This window comes from Tupaia chinensis, unplaced genomic scaffold, assembly GCF_000334495.1.
Source record: "Tupaia chinensis unplaced genomic scaffold, TupChi_1.0 Scaffold000117_2, whole genome shotgun sequence".
Taxonomy (NCBI): Eukaryota; Metazoa; Chordata; class Mammalia; order Scandentia; family Tupaiidae; genus Tupaia; species Tupaia belangeri.
The window spans coordinates 9,493,616-9,516,113 of record NW_006159583.1 but is presented as its reverse complement, the minus strand read 5'-3'; the positions used below and the strand labels follow the sequence as shown (position 1 = coordinate 9,516,113).

The window sequence follows — 22,498 nt, the reverse complement described above, 5'->3', positions numbered from 1 at the left end:
CTTGCCTGAGAGAAACAATGGAAAGTGAGAAAGCAACCAATTCTTCCCTCCCCCCTACACACATACCTAGAGAAGAATAGTCTCACCACAATCCCCTTCATTTCTTCATTTTGGGATTTGGTGCTCACAAGCACACAAGCCTGCTGTGCATCTCAAAGCCACTAGGGCCAGGACTCATGCCACCAGCCACTTGGGAACCTGCCACCTTTACCACCACATCAAGGGCAGGCCTGGCTATACTTAATCCTACAGATTGATTAACTTTTTTTTTTTTTTTAAGAATTATTTAATATAATTCCATTTGTTGTAATTTTTTAAATTTGACCAGCCGGAGACAGAACGGGAAAGTGAGAAAGCAAGCCACCAGATTCAAGACTGGAACTGCTGTTGGCCATGTGGGAATCCAGTGCCTTTATCCTCCATGTCACCTCCCAGCCCCAACTTTGCTCTAAATCTTCATAATACAACCTAATTCCAACACATGCTCTTTTGGGGATACATCCAAATCATAGCACTTACCCAAATCATAATGTTGACCTAATAACCTCCAAAGTAGTCCTATTCTCATGTTACTGAAGTATATTTGCATTCTGGCCCTATTATGTGTTGAGTTTGGTAAGACACGGAAAACGTTATAAAGTCATGATTTATTCATTTATAAGGGCAGAAGGGAAGGAACGTGACAAAATCTGTAATTTATTCATTCCTTGTAGGATTTTTCATCTTTTCACCTTTTTTATGTTGTCCATTACCCTTGTGCCTCTTTTCATTTTTAGCTCAAGACTACTGGGTGTATAACTGTAATCACTAGTTTTGCCAGTTGCAAAAATTTTTTAAGTTTAATTTTTATCCTTGTTGCTAATTTGACCATAGAAAGAGAAAGTAAAGCAAAAAAGCCACCAGATTCAGGACTTCAGCCATGTGAGAGTTCAGGGCTTTAATCACACCACCTGCAGTGCCCCAGGTTTTTCTTGATCATTTGTTTTTTTGTCATATTCCACAAACATATGCCAGGCACTCTTCTAAAACATGAGAGACAATAATGATCAAAACTCAAGTTTCTGTTTCCATGGCATTCACAGTTTCGTTTGGTGGTGGGGGTGGTGGTCTTACAAAGTGCTGTTAAAAAATAGGTTGAGTTGTGAGAGATTGGTGCCTGGGAAAGTCTGAGGTCCCAATGGTAGGTAGTAAACTCCAGGAGGGTAAGAAACGGCCCTTGTGCCTTACTACACTGGCAGACATCGAATGATGTTGAGCATGGAGAAATTTGAAACCTCCCATTTTTATTATGTAGGTCGGCAGCAAACAGTAATCATCTCAAATGGTCATGTTACTCCGGGCACCTGACACGACTGACTATCATCCTCTCTGCCAACTGGGTTTCCCGACCCCATACATAGCTTATATAATAAAGAGCATCTGAACCAACAGTGGGTTCTGATTACTATAAAATTCCAGAAAGAAACGCTTCGCTTTCATTTGTCCCTCAGACATTTTAATGCTCGCTGAAGGAATGAATGAAATAACCGAAAAGCACATTGCGACTCTGCCTCTGGCAGATCTGGGACAGTGGGTCTGCTTCAGGTCCTGGTGAAGGGAGTGACACACTCCCTAAGAAGTTTTGTGAGGCCCGGGGAACTCAGGATCGTGGCCCCAGCTCAAAGCCTATCATGGCTTGGGATGCCCAGTGGTGACACCACCCGCATTTGCGGGAACCCAGGAAACGTAAGGCTGTCCTGCGCAACCGTCCCGGTGCCTGCGCTGTCTGCCTCGCCCACCGGCTGCCTATTGGCTGCCCCATTGGAGACCCTCCCCCTTGACGAAGAGAAACTCGAAAGCCTTGAAAGCTTACGTCATTAAGCTGCCAATCAGAAGCAGGAACCTGCAGGCTTGTCCAATGAGATTGGGCATGGGGCACGGCCCGCGGAGTTTAATTTTCGACCTGGGTCGCGGAAGTAGCGGTCCTGTCCTAGGGTCTAGGGACAGGTTACCTGGGCCGGGGGGAGGCGACTTGGTCTCCCGCAGAGTTATCCTGGCTGAGCGGAGGACTGCAGGGCCGAGCCCAGGTCGGCCTCACAACCCCGGTGGGGTCATGGTTACCGCTCGCGGCCTGTAAACCGAGGTGCGCGGGCAGACGCCGGTTGAAGTGTGAGCTGCTAGGAGCAGTGCACCGCGGAATTCTCCGACTGAGCATCGAGACTCGCCTCCGTAGCGTTCTCCTCTAGACATCGTGGTGGTTGTCTGGAAGCTCGGCTTCGGAGGAAGGTGAGCAAGGCTACCTGCAGGGTTCGAGCCGTCCTGGAGGAGGGCTGTAGCCAAACCCATGGACTCAAGGGGCCTTTGGTCTTAGTTGGGTCAGTAAGTCGCCTTGCCTATCTGGGTTCCTGCTCCTATCTTTAGAGTGAGTGAGGAGGAATGGGTGGTACTCTGATCCGCTTGTGAGAAGAGCTGCTGTTCATTTTGTTAGAGCTGTAAGGGCTCCTGGCTGATTTAAAGGGTCGACTGAGCTCACCTGCGTCTCAGCACAACTCTTTCAGGAAAGAGGGAGCTTCGCTGTTGGAGCTAACGTGAGATTGACATCTATTGACTAGACACCTTCATAGGCTCAAACATCTAGTGAGATGTTTTAATGTAATTTAACTGAAAAATTGAAATTTCTTTAACTCCCTTTTTTCTATGTTACTTTTTACAAAATAAGGCTAGCTAGGAGAAATTAGCTATGGTGTAATGTGTAATGAAAGAACTCCTCCAAGTATTTAGTTCAATCTATGTGGCAAGGATTTCCAAGAATAATATATTTTAAAATGTTTTCTGCAGGTACCAAGAAACTGATGTTTCCTTGAATTTGCTTCTGTATTTGCTTCATCAATGTCTTTCATGTTGACTATCTTAAGAGAGATTCTGGAATATTTTGGTGTTCCCATAGACCAGGTAAATGTCTTCTAATGGATTTGAATGACTTGTTGCATTTGGTTTAAGCCTGAAAATATTAAGCATATTCAATTTTATCTACTTGTTGAATACATACTACATTTAAGACAATAGCCTTGGTTCTGCTGGTGATGCAGAGGAGCAATATGTAGTTCTTATGTTTTCTTTCTTTCTTTTTTTAAAAAAGAACTATTTTATTTAACTTTGATCAGAGAGAGAAAGAGAGAGAGAGAGAGAGAGAGAGAGAGAGAGAGAGAGAGAAAGTGAGAAAGCAAGCCAATAGATCTGGGACTTGAACCATGGTCAGTCATGTGGGAGTCCAGTATCTTTAACCACTTTGCCACCTGCCAGCCCCAGTTCTTGTGTTTTTGATACTTAAAATAAAACAAAAGGAATAAGACATAAAGGTAACTATAAAACAAGATTGACCATGAAAAAGACAATAGAATGGGAGTTTGTAAAAATGGATAAATCCTTTGTATGTGGTGGGGTGCATTAGAAGAGAGTAAGTAGTCATGGTAATTCATTCCCCCCCACCCCCCAGTTTTTGCTATAGGGTATGTGTACTTTCTGGAGAGACAGTAAGAGAAAAAGTGAGAAATCACCTTCTGGAGGAGGATGCCACAATCCCTTCTACTTTGTTGGGATTTTGGGCACGAACACTCATGCCCAGCATGATTTTCAAGCTTTTGGGTCCAGGACTTGAACTACATTTGGCCATGTGGGAGTCCAGTGCCTTAACCACCATGCCATTTGCTGGCCCCCATCTAAATTTCTAGTGTTAATAGATCTGAGACTTATATCCTCCAGACTGTGCTATCTAGCATGGAATCTACTGGCCTCAGCCTCATGTCATTTTTTTTTTTTTTAAAGAAAGAGGCAAGGAGGTGAAATAGGAGTAGAGGGTGAGAAGTATTTCTGAAAGTGTCTCCCTATTAGAGTCCTCTGCCTTAGCCTCTAGGAAGCTAGAGGTACAGGTGTACACCACCACACTTGGCCTATTCACACGGGTCCAGGATTTGAACCCCAGCACAAATGTACCCCAGCATTTTGCACCAGCACTTTTTTTTTTTAAGCAATTACTATTTTTTCTTTAACTTGATTTATTTACTTATTTTAATTTGTCCAGAGAGACAGAGTGAGAGAGAGAAAAAGAGAGGGAAAGTGAGAAAGCAAGCCATCAGGTCCTGGACTTGAACCATGATCAGCCATGTGGGAGTCCAGTGCCTTTAACCACCATGCCACTTGCCAGCCCCTCAGATCCATTTTTCTAACCCTAGTTTTTCCTCTGAGTTTCAGAGCTTTGTATTCATTTGCTTAGTGAATTAATCTGCTTATTAGATATCTTTGTGAGGATGCTAAGATACTATATATATTGTTCATAGTAAACTATGTATTGTTATAGGACCTTTTTTTTTTAAGAGAGAGATTTTTGCTATAGGCCACATGTGCTTGCCAGAGAGACAGTGAGAAATCACCCCCCTAGGTGGGATGGCCATGCTGCTATCCCTTTTCCTCCATTCTCCTCCTGGGGTCCTGGGCATGCACACACACACACGTGTCCTGTGCAAGTTTTAAGCCACTGAGGCTGGTACTCGAACCATGGTTGACTATGTAGGAGTTCAGCAACATAACCATTAGGCCATCTGCTGGTCTCTGTTATAGGATCTTATGAAAAGGGAAAAGTCCAATTTGTATTGTTTTTTAAAAGTGAGGAAACACTTTTTTGTGTATGATAAAATCTCTTCTAAAAGAATAAATATTTTGCCATATTTTGGGGAGGTTCCTGTGGCCATAGTTTACACCAGTATGAGAAGCCAGAGTCAAAAGACAAAATATTGACTTTATCGTGGCATATTTCACTTCTAATACCTTTTTTTTTTTAGAATTATTTTATTTAACTTTATTATTGATTTATTTTATTTTTATTTGTTGGAGGTGGGGTTAAATGAGAAAGCAAACTGCCAGGTCTGGGACTTGAAACCATGGTCAGCCATGTGGGAGTCCAGCGCCCCCAACCACCATGCCACCTGCTGGCCCCACTTCTAATACCTTTTCAAAGACTGACTTTCAACAGATATATTCCACTGTATGTAGGTAGATCTTTCAATTGTCTGGGACCCTTTTCATTTGTCCTTTAGCGGAAATTACATTGAAGTATAGCCTGTATTACTTACACTGCTACAGAAATTGCAACTATCAGTTTTTGATTGGGCCAAAACATGGAGTTTCTTTCTTTTGGTCTTACTGACTAGAGACAGTTTTACAGGCCTTGAAATCTCTATCCTCCTGGGATTACAGCAAGCACTACCATGCCTGGCAAAATATGGGATTTTCAGCTGGTAGAGAGGAAAAGAAACTTTTCTGAACAGAGTTCTATAAAGTATGTGGACATTACCAAAAAAAGAACAAGGCCCAGCTGCAGTGGCATGTGCTCCTAAAATGTGTTCTGCAGGAGCACATTGGAGGCTAGGGTTCATGTTGGTCCAACCTGAAGGCAAGCAGAGTAGTATGTACCTGTAATCCCAGCGACCCAGGAGGCTGAAACAGGAGGGTCATGAGCTCAAGGTGGGCCTGAGCAACATAGAAAAACCGCGTCTAAAAAGAACTAGATATAGTGGTATAGCCTGCAGTCCCATCATGGAGGCTGAAGCAGGGGTGTTCTGACTCGGGGATACCCTAGCTTAAAAAAAAAAGTCTTCCTGAAAGTATCTATATTTTTTTTCTCTCAATCTTCTTTTTTTATTTTTAAAGTTTGTTTATTTTTTTCCATTGTGGGGTGGAGATGTGGGGAGAAGACAGGCGCCCCAACAGGATTTTCATTATGCAATCTACCCCCAGCTAGCCTGAAGAATGGGCATGCATATGCATGTCTGGAGGACCCAGGACATGAACCTAGGACCAGTCTGTGTGTGTCCAGTTGCATTACCATTGTGCCATTATCTGGCTCCATCCTTATTTATTTATTTATTTATTTTATTTTTTGGAGACAAATGTTAATATAGGTTAATTCTTTGAAGAAGATACTTTAAGAGTATGCTATTCTGGGACCAGCCCTTAGCGTAATGGCTATGTCGCTGGACTCCCATGTAGTCGACTGCTGTTTGAGTCCCAGACCTGGTGACTTAAAACTCACGCTGGGCGTGTGTGCGTGTATGCCCAAGATCCCGAGAGAAGAATGGAGGAGAAGGGATTGCAGCGTAGCCAACCCCCTGGGAGGGTGACTTCTTGCTTTCTGTCTCTCTGTCTCTCTCTGTCTTTCTGGCGAGTGCACGTGCCCTATGGCAAAAACTTCTCAGAAAAACAAAACAAAACAAAACAAACCAACATGCTATTCTAAGCTTTTTCTTTAGAAATAAATGTTATTTTGTCTGTTACATCTTCTTTTTTTCATATATATCTAACATGTTAGTACATTTAAATAATGCTTTATGTTTAAATAGGTTTTGCTGATTTGGGAAAACAAATACTATGGATCAGCTCGGAGTCTTGTTCGTGTTATTGGAAAAATGCTTCCTTTAAAACCTTGTCAAAGACCTAATTTTGAGGTAAGTCAGTCAACAGGCATGGATTAAGTGCCGTGTGTGAAATAATCCTAGGTACTGCTAGGGCTTTGGGTAGAACAACAAAGGAAGAAATGCTTTGTGCAAGCCAGAGCATCCGTTTATCCCTGGAAACAAGTCATTTCATCTATTTTTATGGTTTTTGTGTCTTTAAGTAATGACATTCAAAGATGGACAGGAATGAGCAATACCTGGGGAGTTTATTAACTTTATATTTTATGAAGGATAAGATTAAACAGGGGATCAAATATTCTGCTATGTGCTTGGGCTATAGAATAACATTTTCTCCAGTAGTTTGTCTTGCAGACAGGTGCATGGTTTTTTCTTGACTGTCCTTTTTCCTTTTTTTGCTTTTGGATTTAACTTACCTAATGCCATGGGTTATGTGTCTTTTCCCAACCACCTGCTTTTTATTCTCAAACAATCTCACTTTGTTTTGCTTTGTTTTGTTTTGTTTTAGTTGATCCCGCTCTTGAACTCTGTAGACTCTGATAACCATGGATCTATGGTTCCATCTTTTGCGGATATTTTGTGTGTAGTGAACGATGAAGAAGCAAGTTGTCTCAGATTTCGGTAATTTTGTATGCTTATCTTGGGAAGTGGGATATAAGCTATAACTTGAATTCTTGCATGCACTGAAGATTTTTCATATTGATTGAACTTTTTTGTTTTGTCTATTTCTTTGGTGTGCTGTGTCCTACTAACGTCTTCCTTTCAAGGGTGACTAGCTGTTTCTCTTGTTTTCAGTTGGGTTTCTTTTTCTTTTCTTTCTCTGTCTCTCTCCAACAAGGAGGAGGGGAGTGAGAAAGCACTCCCCAAGGAGGATGGTCATGCTGAGATATTTTCTCCTCCATTTTTCCCTTTGGGATTTTGGACACACTGTGTTTTTCCAGCTACTGGCTGAGGACTTGAACCATTCATTCAGTCAGCTCTGTGGGATCCAGCCTTCTTAATCACCACACCAATGGCTGCCCTAGATTTGTTTATTTGTTTATTTGTTTGTTTGTTTATTTGGATTTGTCTTTTTTCCCCCTAGTTTGTTTGTTTAGTTGTTTATTTATTTAGAGAGAGACAGGGACCTTTGACAGAGTCTTGCCATGCCACAGTCTCTCTAACACCCTTCTCACCAGCCAAGATCCAAGATGCATCTGGCATGGTTGTCCCAGGAAACAAACCCAGGGCCTTCCCATAGGGCTCCAGTATTGCGCAGTGGTGTCCTACCACCTGTGCCGTCATGGCTGGGCCACCAGTTTTTCTTAATGCACATTTAAACCTAACACTAGGGCTTGGAGGGAATGATCACTAAAAGGATGTCAGAATTGTTATATTCTTTCTGTTTTATATACTAGATACTAGATGTATATTATTTTATATATTTAGCCAAACTTACATAGTGCTTACTGTGTACCAGGGAACGATGTTAAATGTATTTCAAAATTTGGATGCAAAAATTACTCCTAGGGAGTTCTAACTTATGTATTATTAGTATTTTTAGGTACAGACTAGAAGCACAATAAGTAAATGTCAGTCATTCAAGTATTCTGGTTAAATTTATTATGTATCAAACCAGTATTAATTTTTAAAAAGTGTGAAGACTATAAACTTACTCCTAACATAATTTTTTTTTTTTTTGGAGAGGTTTTTTTGCTATAGGGCGCGTGCGCTCGCCAGACAGACAGAGAGAGACATAGAGACAGAAAGCGAGAAATCACCCCCCAGGGGGGATGACCATGCCGCAATCCCTTCTCCTCCATTCTCCTCTCAGGATCTTGGGCACGCACGCACATGCGCCCAGTGTGAGTTCTAAGCCACCGGGTCCGGGACGCCAACCGCGGTCGACCACGTGAGAGTCCAGCGACATAGCCATTACGCTAACTGCTGGTTCTCCCCTAACATAATTTTGAATAGAAAGCCTTTTACTATCTTATGCTGACTTTCTAAATAAATAAATGTATACTGTGTTTGAAGTGAACAGGGTAATTTTTTTGTTTGTTCATAATTTTTTTTTAAGAAGTTTTGGCCATAGATTGCGTATGTTCACCAGAAAGAGAGGGAGACAGAGACAGTGACAATGAGAGGGAAACTGAGAAGTCACCCATCTGGGGGGAATGGCCATGCCACAAGCCCTCCTCCTCCATCCTCCTCCTGGGATCTTGGACACATATGCACACGCCCAGCATGAGTTTATTTATTTATTTATTTATTTTCAGAGACGTTTTTGCTATAGGGCATGTGTGCTCTCCAGAAAGAAAGACAGAGACAGAGAGACAGAAAGCAAGAAATCACACCCCAGGGGGTATGGCCACACTGCAATCCCTTCTCCTCCATTCTCTTCTCAGGATCTTGGGCACACACGCACACTAGCGTGAGTTTAAGCCACTGGGTCCAGACTCGAACCGTGGTTGACTACTTGGGGGTCCAGTGACATAGCCATTACGCTAACTGCTGGTCCCACCCCAGCATGAGTTTTAAGCCACCTGGTCTGGGACCTGAACTGCAGTCTAGCGACATAACCACTATGTCACCTGCTGTCCCCTTTCTTACAATCTAATAGCAAGGTTTGTTCCTTTTGTTCATTGGTTAGTTATGGGCCAGCAGTTTAGGGGCTGCTAGGGTCTACATTCTGTTTTGAATATGGGAAAGAGAAAGCTGAACAAGATGTCGTGCTTGTCCTCAATAAGTCTGGAGACAATCACAGAGAAAAGAGAGTTGCTCTGATTTTATTTTGTTGTCTTTCCCCATCCATGAAAGAGTTTATTTCTTTTTTTGATTGAAAATTTCTTTCCCTTCTTCTCTCTCTGTCCTCCTTCCATACACAGAAATAGCATAAAGCAAAATGAAAAAGAGGAGAAAATGGAATTTTTCCATCCTTTGCAACTAGTTCGGAATCCACTGTCACCTGCTGTAGGGCGAAACAAGCCAATGAAAACTGAGCTGCCTGTGACTGAAGCAGCCGTTAAAAAAATAGCTGCCCTTGAAGATGAGCTAGCTTTTCTTCGCTCACAGATTGCTGCAATTGTGGAAATGCAAGAACGGAAAAATGGTGCAAATTCTGGTGAGTAACATACTGAATTTTCCTTTCAGTTAAATGATACTTATCTAATATTTATGTCAGTGCAATTCTGAATAAGAACTGTGAACAATAGTAACACATCATTAAAAAGATGTTGGGTATATAAAATATTTTATTCAGAATAAATCAGGGCACATTTGTAGTGAGGGAGATGGTTTGGGTTTAAAGAAAAGTTTGCTAAACTTTTGAAGATTATATTTTTGTAGTAAAATCTCTTCCTTCCCCTCCCCACTTCCCGAATGTTAGAGTGCACATGTGCATGCATGAGAGAGGAAACACCCTCACCCCAGTGGGGCCTAGTCATGCTGCAATCCTTTTCCCTCTAGTTCTCCATCACATCAGAATCTTGGGCATGCACACGTGTGTCTGGCATATTTTCAAGCCACCCCCAACAGGGTCTTCATGCCACAACCTACCTGAGCTGGCCTGTATTGCAGGCATGTGTATACACACATGAAGTAAACCAAAGGCCTAGGACGTGAACTGGGAATTTTCCTATGTGGGCTCTGCTTTTTATTTTAATGTGGTGGCAGAGCCAGGCATTTTTATAGGATCTTGGTACATCATAATCCTTTCTGCCTTAGATTCCCAACTAACTAGGACCACGGGAGACACCACAGTGCCCTGTCAGCACTGGTTGTGCTGGGAATTGAACCTGGGACTCTCATATGGCCGCAGCCAAAACACAGTGGTGTTCTTTTGCTTTGACAACCATGGATGGGCCATGTTTTGGCTTTTTAAAAGTAGAATAAGTGAAGTTCAGATTGTATGTGGATACTGAAAAAATATTTTTTATTTTCTTGTTAAAATATATTAAGGGGGCCAGCAGGTGGCATCGTGGCTAAGGTGCCTGGACTCCTACACATCCAACAACGATTCGAATCCTGGACCCAGTAGCTTGAAAATCATACTGGGTGCATGTGCATACGTGTCCAAAATCCCAAGAGAAGAATGTAGAAAGGATTGCAGCATTGCTCTCTCTCCTGGGGAGATGATTTCTCACTTTCCCTCTCTGTCTTTCTCTGGTGAGTGAGTGTATATGCCCTAGAGCAAAAACCTAAAAAAAAGAAAAATTATGCTCCTATCTTCCCCTTTAAGACTTGCACTAGGAATTTCTCATTGGATTAAAAACGAATTTATAATTTGACTTGATTATTACAGAAACGACTAAGTAGATAGTAATTGTAGTAAAGTTGATTCACCTTTTTTGCTACCATATCACTTTTTAGTAGCATTATAGGTATTGTTCCTGTTTTGTTTCTATAATTCTATATATTATGTTAGAGAAGATTTTGCATGTTTTGTCAACAAACTACTTTGCTTTTAGGCTCTTTCGATTTGAATGATGGGCCCCGTGTTTCTGGACAAAAGCCTTCATCAGAGGCTGCTCAGCGAGGAGTGGAGCCAGACCAGTTTCCGGGTCCAGTGATTTCTTCACCTCCTCCACCACCACCGCTTCCTTCTCAGTTTTCTTCTCTCCAGTCTCCACATTTTCTAGCCACACAAGAGGGATCAAATAATATTTGTGACTCAGATAATCCAGCAATTGAAATAGAGAAACAGCACCCAGGTGCTAGCAAGACTATGTATAGGCGTCACCCAAAAAGCCAGAGAAGTAAAGGTCTTCCAAACATGTTGGATGTTCTGAAGGATATGAACAATGTCAAGCTTCGTGCTGTTGAAAGGTATGCTGTTGTAACTCAAGAAATGAACAGAACTTTTAGCAGACTTTTTTTTTTTTAATTACAATATTGGGGTCAGTGGGTGCCATAGTGGTTAAGGCACTGGACTCCCATGTGGCCGACTATAATTCCAGTCCCAGACCCAGTGGTTTGAAACTCAAGCCAGGGGCATGTGTGTGTATGCCTAAAATCATGAGAGGAACATGGAGGAGAAGGGATTGTGGTGTGGCCATCCTCTCTGGGGTGATTTCTTGCTTTCTGTCTCTTTGTCTCTCTCACAAGAGCATGTGCCCTATAGCAAAAACAAAAAAACTCTTAAAAATGACCATATTTATGAAAGTTAACATATGTAAGTCTACTCTCTTACTCGTCTTTTTCTTCCCCTTTCTTTTTTTGGAGAGGTTTTTTTTTTTTTTTGCTATAGGGGGCATGCACTTGCCAGAAAGACAGAGAGAGACAGAGAGACAGAAAGTGAGAAATCACCCCCCCGGGGGGATGACCACACTGCAATCCCTTCTCTTCCATTCTCCTCTCGGGATCTTGGGTACGCATGCACACGCGCCAGGTGTGAGTTTAAGCCACTGGGTCCGGGACTCGAACTGTGGGCGACTACATGGGAGTCCAGTGACGTAGCCATTATGCTAACTGCTGGTCCCTCTCTTACTCATCTTTACTCCTCCCAGAGATAATCACTATCAGTTCTTTTTGACTGTGTCTTCTAGTTTCTTATCTCCATATGTTTCTGACACATACTTCTTTTTTTTTTTTTTTTTTAAGTTCATTTCTAACCAAACAGCAAGAATCAGAGTAAGGTACCCTTGACAGGTCTTCACGCTGTGATCCATTCCCAGCCCCACTGGCCAGAATCACAGGCACGGGGTGTACCCCACAAGTACAGGGAGACCCCAGGAGGTGAATCTGGGACTTGGCCACATGGCCTCAGCATAGCGGGCATTGCGCTGTGTTACTGCTGTGCCCATTATTCCTTTTTTTTTTTTTTTTTTTTTGAGAGATTTTCACTGTAGGGCGCGTGCGCTCGCCAGACAGACAGAGAGAGACATAGAGACAGAAAGCGAGAAATCACCCCCCAGGGGGGATGGTCACGCCGCAATCCCTTCTCCTCCATTCTCCTCTCGGGATCTTGGGCACGCACGCACACGCGTCCGGCATGAGTTTAAGCCACCGGGTCCGGGACACGAACCGCGGTCGACTACGTGGGAGTCCAGCGACATAGCCATTACGCTAACTGCTGGTTCCCTGTGCCCATTATTTCTTGATATTGAAATTATATGGACTTGGGACCAGCAGTTAGCGTAACGGCTATGTTGCTGGACTCCCATGTAGTCGATTGCGGTTCGTGTCCCGGACCCGGTGGCTTAAACTCATGCCGGACGCGTGTGCGTGCGTGCCCAAGATCCTGAGAGGAGAATGGAGGAGAAGGGATTGTGGCGTGGCCATCCCCCCTGGGGAGTGATTTCTTGCTTTCTATCTCTCTGTCTCTCTCTGTCTGTCTGGCGAGCGCACGTGCCCTATAGCAAAAACCTCTCAAAAAAAAAAAGAAAAAAAATTTATATGGACTTGCTATTGCAGAAGATGGAGAAAATATTCTCTTACATATTTTACCCAATACATACATCATCTTCCTTATCTAATTAAATTATAATCTTTGGTTCGTTCAGTTTTCAGAATTCCCATCCTTACTACAGCAGTGAACCTTCACAGATAAGCATTTTCACATACCTCAATTACATTTTGATTGTTCAATAATCCTTTTTTAATCAGAGTTAATTATTGCCTCTCTTAGTTTCACTTTTTTTTTTCTTTTTGGTGGTTATAAAAGAGTGAGATCTTTTCTTCACAGAATTTTAAGTGCACAGTATAATATTATTAATTGCAAGCCCGATGCTGTACAGCAGATCTCTAGAATTTTTCCATCTTGCGTGACTGAAACATTATTCTCATTGAATAGTAACTCCCACTTCCTTCTTTGCCCCGGCCCTAGCAGCCGCTGTTCTTTCGACTTCTGAGTTTGATTACTGTAGAACCTCATGTAAGTGGAACTGTGCCGTACTTGTCATTTTGTGATGGGTGTATTTAATGTAGCTGATGTCCTCAATGTTCATTCCTGTTGTTACATAAGAAAATTCTGTTCTTTTTGTAAAGGTAAATAATATTTCACTGTATACACGTACCACATTTTTTTTTTTTTTTGATGGCCAGAGGGTACATGCACTTGCCAGAGAGAGAGAGAGAAAGATAAGAGGAAGAGGAAGAACCGTCCCCACCACCATGGAGCATGGTCATGCTGTAATTTCTTCTCCATTTCTTCATCCTGCAGGGATTTAGGGCAGACACGCGTATGTACCTGGTGTGTTTTCTATACCACTGGGGCTGGGATTCGAACTGCTGTTGGTCATGTAGGATTCGGCTCCCCTAACCACAAGGCCACATGGCCAGCCCTCCCTGGTGATTCTTGGCTACACATTCATATTTAAAAGTGAGGCAAGGACAAACTGATTGCACGTTCTTTCTGTGAGAAGGCTTGTCAACTAGTAGGCTTCATAATTCAGTGATTAGGCAGAGGATGTGACCATTCTGTAGGCCAGACTCCATATGTCTTTTCTTTAGGGATTAGATAATTTTTCTAGAAAGTTCTTTAAGCTCCTTCTTGGTTAGGAAGAATGGAAATTACACAGTGTGCAAGCCAGATAGTTCGGAAGTTTACATCTCTATTTTTAGAAAGGCAGCAAACCCTGCCTCTCAAACCCCTCTCCACTTTCATCTGCTTTCCAGCTTCTGTCATTTGGCTGTAGTTCTTATCTACTGGCTCTTTTTCTTATCTCTGTCCTTGTGGATATATGTCTTTTCTTTCTTTTTTTTTCTTTTCTGTTGAGAGAGAGAGAGAGGGAGGAAGATAGCTATTCTTTTTAAATTGCCAGAGGCCACACAATACTTGCACACTTGCCTGAGAGACAAAGAGAAAGCTCCCCCCAATGGGGCACAATCCCTTTACCTCATTTCTCTGATCTGTGAGGATTGGAGGTAGCACACATGTGAACTCAGCATTTCTCAAGCTGCTGAGGCTTAAGAACCATGTGGGATCCAGCTTTTCTCTTCTTCTCATTTTTTTTAAAGAATTATTTTATTTAACTTTATTTATTTATTTAAATTTGGCCAGAAAGGGAAGAAGAGTGGGAGAGAGAGAGGGAAAGTGACAAAGCAAGCCGCCAGGTCCAGGACTTGAACCATGATTGGCCATGTGGGAGTCCAGCGCTCTTAACCACCATCCCACTTGCCAGCCCCAGGATCCAGCTTTTCTATGCATAGTCCTTATCCACTGCACTGTGGGATTAGCCCTTCCTCTTTCTTTTTTTTCCTCTTTAGTTTTTGTTATAGTGTGTGTGCGCTCACCAGAGAAAGACAAGAGGGAACATGAGAAATCAGCCCCAGGGGGAATGGCCATGCCATATTACCTTCTCTTCCAGTCTTCTTGGGATTTTGGTCACACATGCGGTATGATTTTCAAGCTGCTGGGTCCAGGACTTAAACTACTGAGCCAGCCAGTGTGGGATCCAGCGCCTTAACCATCACACCACCTTCTGGTCCTGTTCTTTTTTTAAATGTTATTTTAGCAGGATTTTACAAAAGATCTGATTGGAAATCCTTCAGTGAGGTTTTTGGTGAGAAAACAAATGTATTTTCTATAGAAGTTGTTAAGACTGGTAAGTCACTTTGGTATTAACACATCTGTGAGCTTGATCTTTATGTGAGACAGCTCGCAGAGGAAAATCTCATGGTGTGTGTTTGCTTCTTACTACATCTCTACTGGTATCACTGGGGCCAAGTGTGGGCCCAATGGTGACTCTGAATGTTACCATCACTGGAAAACAACTAAAAGGCCAGCAACTCTACCTCCCAACTCCCTAATCTTTCTGTAGCTCCTTCTACAACTAACCCTGTTTTTGTAACTGAGAAATCAGATGAGACCTCCCATGTCTTTACTCCTACAAATTCACACCACCCATGTTCTCTACCTTCCATCTTGTGAGCATGAACGGGAAGTGTTCATGCTCACAAAAGGCCTTGCCCTTAGTCACGGTTTCCCTTCTCTCAAGGATTCACTTAAAGTAATCTCTTACATCGTCTGCATCGTTGAATCTTCTTTTATTCCTCTTACCCCTGAGCATTTTCCACCTTCAGAGCATGTATATCCTCAACTAGTGCTGTTTACTGCCCTTTCTGAGATAAATTCTAGAAGTCATCTAGTTGGTTTCCATTTGTCACTGACTTCTATACACCATAATGCACTGTCTCCATCGTTCTATTGAGGACAGCGCCTACACGCGGCAGTCTCCAAAGGTAAATTTTCATTGCTCATCTTTCTTGGTCTCTTGGCAGCGTTTAATAAAGTTCCTGGTTCCTTCCTCTGAGTACTTTCTTCAACTGGTTTCTGGGAAAGCATACTCTTTTTTTGTTTTTGGAGAGGTTTTTGCTATAGGGTGCGTGCGCTCTCCAGAGAGGCAGAAAGCAAGAAATCACCCCCCAGGGGGGATGGTCACGCCGCAATCCCTTCTCCATTCTCCTCTCGGGGTCTTGGGCAGGCACGCACACGTGCTCGGTGTGAGTTTAAGCCACCAGGTCCGGGACTCGAACTGCGTTTGACTACATGGGAGTACAGCGACATAGCCATTACGCTAACTGCTGGTCCCTGGGAAAGCATACTCTTGAGTTTCCTTTTCCTCGGCTCCGATTGCTTTGCTACTGCCTCTTTCTGGGCCTGGCTTCTAAATGTTGCTTCTCTGAGCCTTGTATGCAGGCTCAGACCTCAGCCTGGTGTCTTCTCCATCCACATGGTTTCCTTTGGTGAGCTCATGTAGTCCCATGACTTTAATTACTAGTTATATGCTTATGACATTTGGTTGTTTTTATATTTTAAATTAATTTATTTTTTGCCCTGGCCTTGCCTCTGAGCCTGAAGTGCGTATCTCCAAATGCCTACGTGGCATCTTTATTTCCCTGTCTCACAGGTGTCTCAAGTTTCACGTGTCCAAAACAACTCTCCCTTCCTTCCTGTTACCCTCCTCCACCTTAACAACCTGGGCTTTTCCTAGTCTTTTGCATCTCAGTAAATGGCAACACTGTCACCTGGCTGCTTAGTCCAAATGTCTCGGAATCATCTGTGTTTGTGCTTCTTTCTGTTCCACATCCTCTCTGGGCACACATAGCTCCAGTCTCCACTGCCATTGCCTAGGCTAAGCTACGATCTTAACTAGTGTAGGCTTTTCCAGTAGCTTCCTAACTGATCTCTCTGTTTTCATTCTTGCCTCTTTATTCATTCTCTATTGGGACAACCATGACCCTTTAAAAAGTGAAGTCAGATCATCTCATTCCCTGTTTAAAATGTCTATGATTGGGGCTGGCAGGTGGTGTGGTAGTTAAGGGCTCTGGACTCCCACGTGGCCTACCATAGTTCAAGTCCCAGACCTGGTGTCTTTATCACTTTCTCTCTCTCTGTCCCTCTCTGGTCAAATTTAAATAAATAAATAAATAAAATTATTAAAAACAAAACCAAACAAACACACATTCGTGATTTTCTGTCCTGCTTAGAATAAAATCCAGAATCCTTCCTGTGCCTGTCTGTCCCCCCAGGACTCAGCTCTTGCTTCTCCCTCTGGCCTCATCTACTTCCCTTGGGACTCACTGTATCCCAGCTCTGCTTGGTTTTCCTTTTCTTTGTCTCGTATGTGCCAAGCTCCTTCCTGATGCATACACTAAAAGCTCTCATCGCTTCCTTAAAGAGGGTGTCCCCTCCTCAAAGAGGCTTTGCCTAATCCTATCTCATCCGGAATACTTCCATCCATAGCCACTGTCACATTTCCCCATTTCATCAGTTTGTCGGAAAAGTCATGATGCATTTTTGCATAGAAAAACATAGAAAAAAAGTCATGACTTTTCCGACAACCTAATATTTTGTGCATAGCACTTGGTCACCATTCACAACAATCTTGCTTACTTATGTGTTGGGGATCTTTTGTCACCAGAGTGAGTGGAGGGCACTGCTATGCCCCAGAGCATAAGTGGAGCCTGCATAATAGACGTTCAGTGAAGACCAAATGAATGAACAGTTAGCCTAATGGTCTTCTTTTCATGAACTCTAGTCCTTCTAAAAGTTCTTAAATATTTCTTCAAATTTTTCTAGCCACTGGAAAATTAAAAATAAACATCTTTTGCATGTGATATTTGAGACATCTCCGGTCATGGCCAGATTAAGGTAGAACCCAAACCTGCATCCTGCTTTCCCTGTGTTCTGATTCTCAGTGCATCATGCCCTCCAGATTCCTTATTCCATGGCAAAAGTCTCTTGAAGACTAATTAGATTGTATAGTGTTATGCTAGTATTCCTGCCGTGTTTGTCAACAAGGAGCTCATATCACATCAGATTTTTAATGTATTTAATTTTTTGTTTTTTAAAAAATAGGTCACCTGGTGGTAGACCCATTCACAAGAGAAAAAGACAAAATTCACATTGGGATCCAGTGTCTTTAATATCCCATGCACTTAAACAGAAGTTTGCATTTCAAGAAGATGATTCCTTTGAGAAAGAGAACAGGTCTTGGGAGCCTTCTCCATTTTCTAGTCCAGAAACTTCAAAGGTAAGCTATAATAATGTAAAGGTAGTTTTTCATTTTTTCTGAATTGTACCATTCAAGTATAGCTTTATATTCATGTTGTCTTGAAATAATTTTGTAGAATGGGCTATACTGTTCTTTGTCGATATTGTAATGTGTCAGTCATTTTTGTTAATTACACATGCTCATTTTAATTCTTAGCCTACAGTGAGGTCTTTTGAAATGAAGTAGTTGATTTGAAAAATACTCATGCATAGGTTTCTAATGGTTCATCCCAGACAGGTGCTTCTTTGATGCTGGGATCTGCAGGTGAATTTGGAGCCTGAAATGTTAAGAGGACCAGGGAAGAGTGTTGCAGTGTATTCAGCCACAGCAGACTGCATGCTATCACTCCAGTATTTTCCTCAGTCAGATATAAAGACTTTGGATTATTTAGTTGAATAGAATGTTAACTGCTTTTAAAAAACCAGATGAGGAGCCAGCAGGTGATGTAGTGGTTATAGTGCTAGACTCCCATGTGGCCAATCGTGGTTTGAACTCCAGACCCAGAGTCTTGAAACTCATGCTAGGTGTGTGTGCATGCATGCTTAAAATCTCGAGAGAATGGAGAAGGGATTGCAGTGTGGTCATCTCCCCTGCCTTGAGGGGTGATTTCTCACTTTCTGTCTCTCTGGTGAGCACACATGCCCTACAGCAAAAATCTCTTAAAACAAAAACAAATGAGATTATAGTTTTCTGTAATGACAAAAATTACTGGAGGATAAAAGGACATACACTATTTTTATTATTTTTTAAAGTTTTTGCTGAAGGGTACATGTGCTTGCCAAAGAGATGTAAAGAGAAGGAAAGTGAAAAATCACCCCCCAGGTGGTATGGCTATGCCATAATTCATTCTCCTCCAGTCTCCTCTTGGGATTTTGGGCACATGCTTACACGTGGGTGCCCTTAGTGATTTTCAAGCTGCCAGTTCTGGAACTTGAACCACTCAGCTGGCTCTGTGGGATCTAGTGTTGTAATCTTCATGCCACCTGCTGGCCCAGGACACACACTATTTTAAGCACTGATTCTTAAGATTGCCCCTTACTCAAAGTTTCTTTTCCTAAATTTAGAAAGAATTCTAGTTTGAGGCATGCTTTTCGAATCTCATCATAATACGCCTTAGTAAGAGTGTGGAAGAGGGGCTGTATCTGAAGTCTGGTAGAAGCACTGTGGAGTGACAGACAGCAGGGGAAGAAACTGGAAACTAAAATACACAAGGTCCCCCAAAGAGCTTGCCAGGCAGAGGAGCAGTCATTCTACTCACATCCCCACGTGTGAATTCTCTGAGGTTGCTGGTGTGTGTGTGTCCTAGATCTGATATTTAGACGTTGACTCAGAAAATAAACCTCTTTCATTGGGGCATTGCAAAAGTATGACTCATTTTTGCACAGAAAAACAAAAATATGTCATGATTTTTCCATAGAAAAATATATATTTAGGCAGGCAAAGAAGTATGTAATTTAGAATAATTATCATAAAACATACAAAAGTATCTGAAATAAGTGTTTAATTTGAACGTTTGTATAGTCATTTATAACTTACAATTTATAACTTTCTTCACTTGATTTTACAGCAATATCCTATATATGTAATATATATAATATAAATAAATATATAATTATATAAATAAATAATATATATTGTATAAATAAATACACACACACACATACACACACATATATATATATAAATATTACATGGTGAATATCCGTCCCCTTTCTGAAGTGACTGGGACCTGAAGTGTTTTGCATTCCAGGTTTTTTCAGATTTTATGCTGTGCATACAAATAATCTAGGGATGAGACCTATGTCTAAACACAGAATTCATTTGTGTTTCATAAACACTTCGTACACATAGCCTGCAGGTTCCTTAATACACTGTTTTAGTATAGCAGTGTTTTGTTTGTGACAAGAGGCCATGTTCAGAATTTTTCACTTGTGGCATCATGTCTACATTTACAAAGTTTTGGATTTTGGGACATTTTGCATTTGGGATTTTTGGATTGGGGATGTTCAACCTGTATTTGTTTTATATGTAACAGAAGTGAGTCCCACGTGTCTATAATCCTACATCTAAGAGGCAGAAAACAGACTAGACCTTGGCTTAATAGAATTCTAGGGTATTTGAAAAACTCAGTTATCTAAAAGACTTGCTTAAATGGAACACTTGGTCCAAGTGATTGTGGGTAGGTGAGGTGTTACTGGGCTCTTATATACCAGAAGACTTCAAAAGTTTTTGGAAAAAAACTAGAATTAAAGCGTGAGGTTTTTTTAGTGCAAAAATATTTGAAATCCATGTATATTTTTCCATAATATACATTTTCCATCTTTTTAAAGATCCCTGCAGTATTTGCTGTTTGTTCAATGTCTGTTAGTACTCGCTTTCTAGCCAGCCACGTACATTTTAGTGAAACGTCATCTTTCTTGTGCTTTTCTTTTTTTCTTTTAATTTGCTATAAGTCATATGTGCTCACCAGAAATAAAGGAAAGGGGCAAAAAATCACCCTCCAGGGGTGATTTTTCATTCTCCCCTCAGGATTTTGGGTATACATGCACACACGCCTGGTATGTTTTCCAAGATGCCAGATCTGGGACTTGAGCTGTTCTGTCAGCCATGTAGGATCCAGTCTCCTTAACCACCATGCCACTGGATGGTTCAGAATCATCTCTTTTTATGTATTTCAGAGCTCTTAGTTTCAGGCTGGACACAGTTAGACTCAAATTGTCACCGACTAGGAGCTCAGTCTGTGAGGCTGGGTGCGCACTGCTCACTTCTTGCCCTCAGCTCTAAGCACCGAGCCTGACACACAACCACCCCTCAAATAACCATTGCCTGTTTGATAAACCTAAAGGGTCATCTGGTAGTTGTCTTGCTATTCTTGTGTTGTTTTTTTTTTTTTTTGAGAGAGAGATTTTTGCCATAGGGCGTGTGCACTTGCCAGAGAGACAGAGAGAGACAGAGAGACAGAAAGCGAGAAATCACCCCCCGGGGGGATGGCCACACCGCAATCCCTTCTCCTCCATTCTCCTCTTGGGATCTTGGGCACGCACACACATGCGCCCGGCATGAGTTTAAGCCACTGGGTCTGAGACTCGAATCATGATTGGCTACATGGGAGTTCAGTGACATAGCCCTTACGCTAACTGCTGGTCCCCCTCTTTTTGTACATTAAAATAATTTCCGTGTTGGACATTTGCTTTATTTCAGTTTTGACATCACATTTCACAGTCAGAAGGACAGTGAACAGAAGGAAGGATTGTAAACTAAAGCCCTGGACCAACCCTTCAGGAACAGAAGCCGTGTCCGAGAAAGAAGGATTACAGAAATCTGCCAGCCTGTCTTTCACTAGATTTCAAAGGAAAGATCTTGTGTTAAATGAAGCTAAACAGCTCTGTATAATGGGATGTATTAGTGCCGAGATCTGAAGAATCTCAATTCTTAAGAATACTTGTCTCTGGTTTTGGAAAATCCAGTAACTAAGTGGTTACTGATGATAGTTATATATGAATTTTTAAGAAGTATGTTCATATTATTAAAAATAGGATATATTGAATAATTTTTCTAAGCAATTATGACTTCCTAATTTAAGAATCTTTGAATTTTTTAAAAGTTGGTAGTAGTCTGGTTTATGCAGCCTCTAGCAACTTGGAGATTTTCAAGGGGGATAAAAGTATACTTTTTTCATTAAGATAGACATAGTTTGGATCGTAGGTTGGGCATTCTAAAACTTCTTCCTGTGATGTTAAATTATTCTTTTAAACATTTTAAAATTATTTTTTAAATGAACAGATTACATATTGTGACGGCACAGTTTTGAAGCATACGTACATTGTGGAATGGTTATATTAGCTTCTTAACAAATTTATTACCTCACATAGTTACCATTTTTGTGGCGAGAACACTTAACATCTACTCTCTACCTTTTTTAAGAATACAGTATATATCCTCATTAACTATGGTCACCAAGTTGTACAATAGATAAGGTATTCTTCAAAATAAATTTTGGCTGTTAAATGCTGAAAGTATAGAAGTATTTGAAGAATCTTCCTGACAAGTTTTCCAGTACATACGTATGCCCGTCGTTTTTGTTTTCTTTATTCCTTATTACATTTATGCTCTGTTCCTTTGTAAATAGGGTGTAAAATAAATGTGTCTTTTTAACTTGGTTGTGTTTTGTGGCAATTTAAATTCATGTTTTCTCACTAATTCATGAAGTCTGGCCTTTCTTTTGTGAGAGGGTGTTCTATAGGTAGAGTATGTGTGTAACACATGAATTTGCAAGTGCATTTTCTCTCTCTGTCCACGTGCTAATGAGATTGATTAATACATGTCTCCCTAGGCACTTCAGCCTGTGCACCAGCCAGAGCGTGCAGATAACTATTTGAATCCACTTGGTACCCACCCATTTCGCCACTTTTAGGAAAGCACGGGTTGCCCACAGTTCTCTTGTTACTGTGGTAGTGGGTTGGTTGCCTTACCCCACCACCAATCCCAACTTCACTCCCTGTCCCCTTCCAGTTAGTGATGGTGCGTTAGTCATCTCAGGACCATGAGGAAGAGGCTTTGAATCACAGAAATGTG

General features: G+C 41.7%; 1 protein-coding gene across 2 annotated transcripts; it reads left to right on the top strand.

Annotated features, from left to right (window-relative positions):
- The first annotated feature begins 929 nt into the window (after positions 1–929).
- Positions 930–21,432, top strand: MTFR2 (mitochondrial fission regulator 2). Of its 2 annotated transcripts, XM_027770242.1 has the most exons (8): positions 930–2,265; positions 2,818–2,931; positions 6,375–6,479; positions 6,955–7,067; positions 9,314–9,549; positions 10,895–11,252; positions 17,728–17,902; positions 21,125–21,432. In XM_027770242.1, the coding sequence occupies exons 2-8, from the start codon at positions 2,869–2,871 to the stop codon at positions 21,128–21,130; spliced, it is 1,056 nt and encodes a 351-aa protein (XP_027626043.1). In that variant the 5' UTR covers positions 930–2,265; positions 2,818–2,868; the 3' UTR covers positions 21,131–21,432. The 2 variants fall into 2 exon arrangements, with proteins under 2 accessions (XP_027626043.1, XP_006144409.1); XM_006144347.3 differs by having other exon boundaries at positions 930–2,931.
- The last annotated feature ends 1,066 nt before the right edge of the window (positions 21,433–22,498 follow it).